General features: G+C 36.0%; 2 protein-coding genes across 5 annotated transcripts; one reads left to right on the top strand and one right to left on the bottom strand.

The window, feature by feature from the left end:
* Positions 1-6: 6 nt before the first annotated feature.
* LOC120259876 (polynucleotide 3'-phosphatase ZDP) lies at positions 7-5765 on the bottom strand. Of its 4 annotated transcripts, none has more exons than XM_039267330.1 (11): positions 5422-5765; positions 5286-5351; positions 5126-5218; positions 4986-5036; positions 3468-3539; positions 3307-3363; positions 2617-2693; positions 1721-1802; positions 1444-1560; positions 1036-1166; positions 7-617 (listed from the first exon to the last, which is right to left on the bottom strand). In XM_039267330.1, the coding sequence occupies exons 1-11, from the start codon at positions 5638-5640 to the stop codon at positions 542-544; spliced, it is 1041 nt and encodes a 346-aa protein (XP_039123264.1). In that variant the 5' UTR covers positions 5641-5765; the 3' UTR covers positions 7-541. The 4 variants fall into 4 exon arrangements, with proteins under 4 accessions (XP_039123264.1, XP_039123265.1, XP_039123266.1 ...); XM_039267331.1 differs by having other exon boundaries at positions 5126-5209; XM_039267332.1 differs by lacking the exon at positions 4986-5036.
* Positions 5766-6165: 400 nt separating this feature from the next.
* LOC120262082 lies at positions 6166-10522 on the top strand. Its single transcript, XM_039270137.1, has 4 exons — positions 6166-6452; positions 6546-6695; positions 8639-8710; positions 9340-10522. The coding sequence occupies exons 1-4, from the start codon at positions 6285-6287 to the stop codon at positions 10006-10008; spliced, it is 1059 nt and encodes a 352-aa protein (XP_039126071.1). The 5' UTR covers positions 6166-6284; the 3' UTR covers positions 10009-10522.
* The last annotated feature ends 125 nt before the right edge of the window (positions 10523-10647 follow it).

The following is a 10647-nucleotide window of genomic DNA, read 5'->3' as shown; positions in this document are numbered from 1 at the left end:
AATATTATATGCGTTGAAACTTACCCCAGTTCACTTGCAAATTGTGTTACATGCATCTTATACAAAAAGTTTGGATGTCCCATATAATGTCTTTGCTATATCTCACAGTGGGAAGTGAAAAATAGTAAAGTTTGCAAAGGTCACATAGGAAGGTTCAAGACGGGTGAAAATTCAAGCTGATACTGGTATCTAATAAAGTTTAACAAATTTTCAATCAAACCCTGAAACTCTCACAATACAACATTTTAAGCACAATTGCCATCAACTAGAGAGCACAAAGAAAATGGCATCTCTGGCTGGTCTATCATATATTTCCTGGTCATAAGTATCTATCATATATTCCCTTGTCATAAGTAGGCAATACGCCTGCATATCACCAAAGATTTGACGGGTGTTTTTTAGAAAAGATGCATGATCAGCAAGCAACTAAGAGACATACAATAAAATTAAAGTTCAGCAGCTATGAAAAACTATGATTGAAGTAGCTGAAATTATAGCTTTGGAAAGAGCAATGCAAAACAAAGAAATGCAAGAGAATGCATCAAACTTGAGCAAATTTAATGTCAGCATCGCTGTGGTCATTGGGTCTCCCAGCAGCATCACCGACATAAAAGGATCTGCAGAAAATGAAAGTCCATTAGAAAAAAGTCATCTGACAACAATTCTACTCATCAAACAAGAAAATAGAAGACAAAACAAAAGGAACCAGGATCACTGGAAAATAGGAAGTGTGCTCTTTGCCCGTGTTTCATAATAATTTAGGATATTCATGCAAGAAGTGAAATCAAACCCCCTGAAAGTTAGAATGGAAAGAGCACATAATAAGACAGTCAACAGGCCCAGAGAATGACAACAGGCATTTAGTCATTAGTCCTAACCATGAAGATTAATTCTAATCTGGAAAAAAAAGTTTTGCAGATACGAGGAAAGATATAAAAGAAAAAAAATTGCAAGTTCATGCAGGTATCCAAGAGTTCTTTTTACATGCAAAGAGATCGTAAGCTACGGAAAGAAAAACAGGATATGAGAAATAACTGATTCCTGTCTATTGCTATGCCAGAATTGAAGTTCTCTTCCATTAATCTCCACATTCCAGGCTTTGGCTTGCGAAACGGGTCTTCAGTTAGATTTCTTTTATTTAGTGGTAGCCCACAAGCTATGAAAACCTGCATCAGAATTACTTTTTAAAAATCCTGTACCAGGCAATGAAACATCTACTTATTAACACAATTATGTAGGAGGCACAGCTGGTATAACAAACTCTTGAAGGAAAAGCACACTGATACCACCAAAAAATGTTTCAAGGCAACTGGACCAAGTCATGGCTATTTTCTAAAAGAATGCATAGGCCAATCATTGTTTAATTTCTGCATATGACAGTAAATTAGTTCAGTTACAGGTTCTAATACTGTCATAGTATGAGAACATAAATTTCATTGATACCTGGATAGGCAGCTTAACAAGCTTCATAAAGTTCTCAAGCATTCTTATTTTAAAGTTAACTGCGACCTGCCGCTTATTCTTCCACCTTTCAATGTTGGCCTCATTAGTGAAAATCACCTGGTGATGAAGAATAAGCTTATGCAGATTATTCAGAACACCATACTAAAATAAATCAGCTAAAAAGATAAACAAATAAGTGATCGGAATAACATTAATACTCCATTGAGATAGAAAGGAGATGGTTCAAAAGCAACATTAAGCAATAGAGCAGACAAACCAGCTTATAGCCACTATCATATAGGCTTTGCAGTTTCTCTGGGATAGATGGATGCATCAGAGACCAGTCATCTGGATCTACTCTGCAATTGAAGTCAGAGAATACTAATTTTCAAATCAAAATGAACCGTGTGCCAAAAAAGTTGCATTCTAAATGCCAGAATTTTCAGGTATCCATGACACTCAAAATGCAAACCAAAATTCATTAAATTTCTAGAGAACTTTTCACCAGCAACGCTCTCGAGCATTTAGATAACAACCAAAGCTCCAAGGTTGAGAAAATCTTAATGATGAGAAAAGCCTATTGAATACTTATTTCCAATTAGATAATTAGGCCACAGCTAAATCTTAAAGTTACAACCAGACCAAATAAAGGAAATGAAATGAAACAGGAAGCATACATAAATCAGTATGCTGGAAGTGGTGAGAATAGACTTCCTATGATGGATGGCCTGTCTTCATGTAATAAATAATGATGCCAAATAAATATAATCATCCTCAAAGCTACAGAAAATTGTTATTTAATGCCAGAATTATTATTATTAGGTCCATTTATATGAATGGCCAAACGCAAAATTAGAACTTCAGCTATGATCCCGGCTGAAGAAAACTGAAACATTTTTGGCATTTTCATTTTATTATTGTTTTCCTCTTTATATCAAAGCCAACAGAACTCCACTTTATTCTCTTATGTTAGCAACTCTATTGAGGAAAAAAATGTCCAGAAACAAGGAAACCTAGGTGTTGAGAAGAAGGCTTAAGACGGAGAAAATAAAATGCAACAAGTTGAATGTATTCCAATGCCACTGACATGAACATGAGCAATCACTGATTCACTAGAGGTAATGCGATAAGCATAGTTCCATATATAGACAGAGTTGTTTCTTAAAACATTACCTATAAACAGTCGTATTTGCAAGACATCCATCAAAATCAAATGCAGCAATTTTTTCTGAACTATGAAGGCCATCTTCCTAATCATATACAACAAATAAGAATGTATCTCAGTTTAAAACTATGTGCTCGAAAACCAAAGAATTCAAATTAAATCCTGAGGAGGTTAGCCTGATGATAACCTCTATATCACTGCACAACAACAAAAATGTAGGAAGTAATATACTGATATCAAATCTAAAATAAAATAGAGGCAAGACAATGTTGCTTAAAATTGTAAAAAGAATGGAACAAACACATCCAGGCATTTAATTGCCAAGTAAATACATCAGTCTAGTGCAAGTACAACTTTCAAAGTGAAAAATGGAACAATACTAGTAGTAATACATCACATTTGCAGATATATGGGCATAAAACATTAGAGCTGAAATTATAGGAGTAAAAAAATCAGTCAAAGAAAAATGGAGATAAGCTTCTCTCAAAATAATTTCTAAAACTTGGAAGCATGAAGAAGATGAAAAACAATGATGAGGGAATACAGACTACCATCTAAGTTCCTAAACTGTAAGGTCGGATGTGATGCGACAAATCCAAAATAGAATTTTCTTCATAACCATGAAATCATTAAGCCAGTCAATGGAAACTTCTTGGAAGATCCTCACCATAATAATTTAAGTTAATAAGAAAACCAACCTGCTCATGAAAAATAACCGTTTGAAAAGCCTTCCATTTTGGTGGAAGTTTAGCATCCTGGACCAAACATAAGTTGAATGAATCAATGAACTACCTAAAGAAAGACATGAATATGAACCAATCCCTGGTTATGCTTTTATTTGAGGCGAAGAGCTTAGCACCTTATACGTGTTCTTAATATCAGACACAGAAAAAGCTACAGCCAAATCATTTTTATTGCCATCTCCAATCATCTGAGAGCAAGTAAATTGAGAAGATACGGTATGTATTAGGAATAAAAGTAATAAAACATGAGCCAGATACAGAAATATATGCATAGATAGCATATTACTGTAGCACATCAACCAATAATAATAATTATATAAACACAATGAAATGTAGAAATAAAAAATACAAAAATTCAAATTAGCAGGAGCCTTAAATTTATGTTCACATTATTCAAGAAAATAGGACTTACCCGAGAGTCTAATATTGAAATCATTTAGATCATAGAATAACAATTAAGCAGGAGTTTTCTTCTGTAAAAAGAGGAAGGTGAAAGATGGTAAAAGACTAAATTATAATTGATAGATGGTAAAGGTTTCAGATCAGAATGTATGGTTGGTCAAAGTTCTACAAATACCGGATTTGGATGTCTAAGCAAGCGAGGAAATAATTATTGTAATCATAAAATGCAGGAGTTTAAGATGCCAAGTGCCAAATCAATATAAAAACTAAAATATAAAATAGATAAAGTGGTAAAGTAGGCAGCGTTCGCAGGCAACATGTCTCTTGCTTCAAGAGGTAGAACAGATTATGTGCTGGAGCCCGTAGTTTATTAACTCTAATTGCGATTAACTCCTATCTTCCATGCTGAATTTGATATTATTAGAGATAGTGTTTAAGGTTCACAAAAATTTAAAATTGAGGTATACAGCCATCACAGTTCAGATGGTCAAAATTTCTAACAAGCAGAAAATTCATTCTTGTGAGTGTAGTGCATAAAATTTCGTCCATACCCCACAAACTTAATTATTTCTGCAGTTCTTGTTAAAAATTATTGCTGCGTATAAGTTGGTATATCACCTTTTGCTACATTAATTGGATTGTGATCCATTTTAAGTTACATGATCAACACACTTAGCAAACTTCTATAAAATTTCCTGCGTTTATTCAAGGTACTGTATCCTGCAACAAGAGTCTATTCTCGTGAAAGATAGAATATAAATAAGAGCGCCTAGAAATGTGGTTGAAGCATTAAGATTATAAGACCAAATTGTAAAAACAAGAGTCACGGGGACAAGGATACACGAATCCCACTAAAAAGTTAAAAGGAAAGAATGAGCATTTATGTAGCAGTCTAAGCTCCTATACTAGTTCAAATGCGTTGCTACATCAAGCAAAGAGTGTAACCAGCATAACTAAAGTCAGTGTTCAACTATTACAGTCTATCATCAATAAGAAGGGGAGAAAAGGAAATCTTCCAACTGCCAAAAGGGTGAAACCATAAACCTTCACAGAATTCTATGTTGCACATCCACACACCTTTTCAAGTTCTTTCAGTAATTGTGAAAAGTCAACATAAGGGCTACCAGATGACACAAAAGTACCTTACTAGTAAGCAATGTGTATATTCTCCAACTGAATATTTTTGAGTAATGCTACCGTGTCAACTGTCCAGAAAAGTGCAAAATATTTACCTTTGGCTCATTTATGTCCTTTTCCTTACGTTCTTCTTGCTCAGAGTCAAACTTAGGATCAAGTGAGAATAAGAGGGAAAATTCATCAAATGTGAAATTATCCAAATTAATACTTCAGCACAAAAGAACAAAATAGATACCTTCCGCTTCTTCAAACTCTTCTCCTTCAACTCTTCAGAATCACTCTCGCTACCATCAACACCATCATTGTCCCTTACACCACCCTGTAGGGCCTGTACACATCAAACTCCTAAAACATTCCACAACTAATTCCACAGAAATCAAGAGAAAAAACCAAACCTTTGCAGATGAAGGGCCAGACTTTCCGCCAGCCTCCAACGTCCTCAAAGCATCCTGATCAGGCCCCTGGGCATCTAAAACAGTCAGACTAAAACAGATACATAAAGAACCCAAACAAAATCAGAAAATCAAAAACCTTGAGTGAAGAGAACCCCTTGATCTCCTTGGCGACAATGGGGTGGGACTGAGAAGAGAAGCAACCCACATGATGCCATTTGGTGGAATTGAACCCTCGGGGATCCTTAATGGACAAACCCAGTCTCAGAGATCCAGAAGGAATGGATTTCCCGCAGCCTTTGCAGGAGGACCGGCCGGATTTCGCATACTCCGCGACCAGAGATGGCGAAGGCACCATCTGTAAGGTTGAGAACGATCGGAGAGCGACGATGAAATGCAAAGCCAGAAGGATTGGGGAAGCTGAGGGAACGATAGAAAGGATTAGGGCTTCGACCAAGAGAAATGAATTGGGGATTAGAGAGGGAGAAGACCGAAGGCGGGAAGGATGGGCTAGCTCATCTAAAGTAGCATATTAGCACAAATCTCGAGAAAGATGGACGGTTGTGATACACTCATCTTGAGACAATATCGCGGGTTTATGATATAAAACCAGATTAAATTTTATAAACCAGTCAAAATAAAAAATGAAATACATTTGAAATGGAAATTCTACATGAAAAAAAATATATTATGAGAATAAATAAGATGAATGCTTGATTTTATTGTCGAATTAGCAATATATTTTCATAAATAAAAGCCAAAGAAAATATATAATTATAAAAAATAAACAAATTTTGCAAATATTTTCGATATTTAAATGGTCATATTTATTTATTTATTTATTTATTTATTTGTTTATTTATTTATTGTTGCTTTTATCCTCTGCTTCCCCCATCTCTCGTTTTCTCACTTGGCACGACGGAGTTGCGGCAAAAGCAGCAGCGGAGCTTAGGGGCAGTAATGGAGGATTAGGGTTTCGGAAGCCCCGAGGCCTGGGTCCCCATGGCTGGCCCCTGGCGCTGTCTGCATCGGCCGCCGTTGACCGTTCCCTCGCTGCCGACACTGATTTATAGGCGTAGGGCTCCCGTAGCCGCCGCCTTTATCTCTCCCTCTTTAGCTCCGAGTTTGCGCGGGATCCAGCTGCGGCCTTCTCCTGACGCTGCGAGGAAGGTCTGAACTTCGCATTGTGCTTTGTTTTTTCTAGAAAATTGGTAAAAAGCGCTTTTTTATGTGTTTTATTTTGATTATTTTTGTATATTGTAGAAATGGAGATTGGGTCAGGTTCAGTGTTTTATACACGAAGAGGAGAGAAAGAAGTCTTTGGAGAATGGTGGCTTCATGGGCGTAAATCCATCTCAGGAATTGGAAAATGATAAATTGGATGATAAGGATTGGATTTCGAAGATTAGAAAGGTAAGATTTGGATACTTGATTTTAGTTTGTTGCTTTCTCTTCGTCCTTCTTTTCGATTGATCCTCTGGAAAGGTAGAATGTGTTGCAGAGATATTTCTAGTAAGTTTTGGTTTAGTGGATAGAATTCATTTCCTCCTTGTAGATCAATGGTTTCATAATTGTGAACACATTGGAAGGTGCTGAAGGAATTTATATACTGTGTGGTTACTAACTTGAGGCATTTCTAATGCTTTATTTGAGAAATAGATATAAAAATTTTGCGTTTGGAATTTTCATGAATAGAGAAATTCTTGTAAGCATCAAGGAGAACCTGTTAATTTAATGTCTTTTTGTACTTTTACTCTGCAAGGATTACATTTATGGCCAAACGAGAATTGATGTTTCAATAAAACAACCTAGGAGTGAAAGACTTTGTGAATTGCTGGCGGCTGCAACTTGATCCTATTTAACTAGCATTTACATAATTCTTTTGCCATAGCTTTTCTCTTTGTCGTTTTCGATATAAATGATATTAAACTTGCCTATGTTGTTCTTACTTCACAGCTTGAATGTTGAAATGAAATGAGATTTACATAGTAGTTATGTCTTGTACTCTCTTCTTTAATAAAAAAAAGATGGTAGGTCCTAAGAATTCCATGTTTCAAAATATGCCAGATAATGACGAATTGCTATTGGAAAATATGCTAAATCCGAACAACTCTCTGTCTCAAAATATGCCAAATTATGACAAATGAGCATGGTTACCCTCCCATTCAATCACATAGCAATTCTAAAATCTGCAACCAACCTATACTCTAGAGTTTTAGCCTTTTAGGTGACCTGTGAAGTAGGAAAAAAATGATTCTAATTAACATGATGTACTCCGTAGCTCATCTTTTAACTGCAAATGATGTGATGAAGAGCTCATATAGACTTTAGTAAAAATAAAATAAATTGCTTTTTTTTCTTTTTGTAGTTGTTATCTTATTAGGAACATATGGTTTTCATTGATACGTAGCCTAGTTTATAATGTGCATTTGGAAGGTTTGAAGCTTTCTACATTTGAGTAAGTCTAAGTCTACCCACTGTGGGATTACACATGTAAATATATTTTTCTATCAATTAGAGTGTTGTCTAGATAGCAATTCGCCTCTGGGTGTCCTGACCCAGAAACCAAAGCAGCTAGACTGCCGGGAAGAATATTTGCACGGTAAAGATTAAAATGAAGGAATTAAGAATGTTCTAATTACCATATCAGTGAAGCTGACAATTCAATGAAATGTTTTAAAACTGGCAGATCTGATGGTCTGGTTATTGTTCTGAGTCAGAAATAGTTTGAGAAGTCAATGAGTTAGTTGATTTTTCATGAAATTGCCTGAATTGGCAAAAGTATGCTTCATTTTAAAACCTTCTGCATGTAGAAACACAATCACAGGAAATAGTAATATTGGGATTCAAACCTAGCAACCCTGTGTAGTTCATAAAATAACATACTATAATACAATGACTATTCCATACTAAGTAAATATTTACTAATTAACACTGATCAATGGAATGAAAACAAGATCAAATAAATTTGGCATGGCTTGATTTGTTTTACCACCTACTAACTGGATGCCACTAGATTGGACATTTTTCCATGAATAGATGTGCCAGTTTTGACAGCATTGCTTGAAAGAACTCTTCATGCTTATATTTCTAGTATTGGAGTTCTTTTAGGGTAAGTTGCTGTCATATAGTACTAGACTGCGGGATTTTCTCAAGGCTGGGCTGGCAAATTTCTTTTGCTGAATTTGGTATTTTTTGCATGTCTGGTTTGCCATTATTTATAAATTGTTCTTTTTATAACTGATTGCATATTTGAATTTGATAAAAATAAGGACAAAGAATGAATCAAGAAGTGTTCAATTTTGTGATTTTATTATTTATAGTGAGGTTTCTTGACACTAATGTTGTTGTTTCAGGTAGTAGACAGAAACTTCGTGCTAGATGGTGAACCTTGGGCGGTACCATGGACTGGAGAAACCATTGTCCAGGTTTTTTCTTTTTTTCTTTCTTTTTTTTTTCTTGGGTCAGCCTGTTGCACCATTTTCAGAAGGATATTGCAAAATCAGGATTATTGCTTGTGATGAAGTTGAAGTTTATAATCAATTTTATCAAGTTCGTCATCATAACATTTCCTTTAGTTTCTAGCCCCTATTCTAGGTAACAATTTGTCAAGCACACTGTGTATATATTTATTTTTATGTATATCTGCTATAGTATGACACTTCTCTGTGCTAGTTCTTGGGCCCCCAGTTGTCGATGCTTATCAATAATGAGACATGAGATGTTTATGACCTAAAGTCTTACCTTCCTTCAACTCTTGAAGGCAGCGTTTTCACACCTGTATATTGATGATTGTATTTTACCAAGCTGAGCAATCTTACTGAAGCATGATTTCTAAGCAGTAAATTAATTAATTCAAAAGTTTGGTAAAGGTTCAAATAACATGTTCTATATAAAAATATATTTTCTGACAACTTGATTTTCATTGCGAGTTGGACATTTGCCATGAAGTGGCTTGAAAGACATTTTTTGCTGTATTTGTGCTTTAGTTCTGAGATTAGAATTTATTTGCTATTGTAATGATACACCTGAATGTGAATATTACATCTCTATGCAGGTCATGCTTCTTTGGATTTTGTCATTCTGGTTTGTTGGGTCCTGGATTGTTCCATTTGTAGCCCATGCAGCTGGTTTCAACAAAAGCTCGTTAACACTTCGTGGCCAAGCTCTGTACAGCCTCCTGACTGATCTAGCTGAAGGCTTGGCTGGAATTGCCATTCTCCACCGATGCCTCGCAAGATTTTACCCTCTTCCACCTGGCTGGTTCATTTTCAGGCTCAAAGGAAGCTGGCATCTTGATGTTGGTTTGGGTTGCCTCCTGTTTCCGCTGGTCAACTTTCTTTCTCGGGTCAACTTGAATCTCGTCCCTTCTATCCCAACCCCACCAATGGGGGTTTCGAGTGTGGAGCAATCAATAATAGCTCGTGATCCTGTGGCCATGGCTCTATATGCAATGGTTGTTTCAATTTGTGCACCAGTGTGGGAGGAAATTGTATTCCGTGGCTTCCTTCTCCCGTCGCTTACCAGGTACATGTCCCTATGGAGCTCTATTTTGGTGAGTGCGCTTGCATTTGCTCTGGTGCATTTTAATGCTCAAAGACTGCTGCCACTTATTTGCCTTGGGGTGGTAATGGGGATCGTGTTTGCACGGTCTAGGAACTTGTTGGCTTCCATGTTACTTCATAGCCTGTGGAATGGTTTCGTCTTTCTGGATCTGATGAAATGAGTAAGACCTTGTTTTCATTCAGCTCAACTTTTTCCAGCATCTCCAGATAGTACAAGTTAATTGATGTTTCAATGAGGAGCACCCAAAATTATCATCATATATATTACTCAGAATTCTGCCTCAATCACCATCTAGTGGTTAGTGCCTAGATAAATACTAATTCCCAGCTGTCAAGTAGAAGAAATTGTGGGTTTAAGCATTTGAGTTCCAATTTGTGACACTGATATTGGAGTAGCAATGGTCTTTCAATGCTGGCAATCAGATTTGAAGTGAGTATGCTTGTCCTGTGTATTTTAGGATAGCCTGTGTCCTGTTTATGTATGATCTTCTAGTTGGTATACTAAAGATATGCTGTTGGTTCTGATACATAGCATGCTTCCTATTCTTAGTCTTGTTATTGATATGAACTTGTACAATTTCAGAAAATAATACTTTTCTTCTTTTGTTGAATAATCAATTCCATTTGATAAATACAGAAGGGGATTTGAACATTGAAGATATCATTTGGATGTAATACTGATGTATCAAATTCATATTTGGCAAATATCAATTGATAGTAATTCAGCTGAAGCTTATTGAAATTATCTCATGTCTATTCCATATGATGTTGTCAAGTGCTTGGACATTAGGGTAAGTACA

This window comes from Dioscorea cayenensis, chromosome 5 (genome assembly GCF_009730915.1).
Source record: "Dioscorea cayenensis subsp. rotundata cultivar TDr96_F1 chromosome 5, TDr96_F1_v2_PseudoChromosome.rev07_lg8_w22 25.fasta, whole genome shotgun sequence".
Taxonomy (NCBI): domain Eukaryota; kingdom Viridiplantae; phylum Streptophyta; class Magnoliopsida; order Dioscoreales; family Dioscoreaceae; genus Dioscorea; species Dioscorea cayenensis.
Note: the sequence above shows the minus strand (reverse complement) of the source record. Positions and strands in the feature narration are given on the sequence as shown.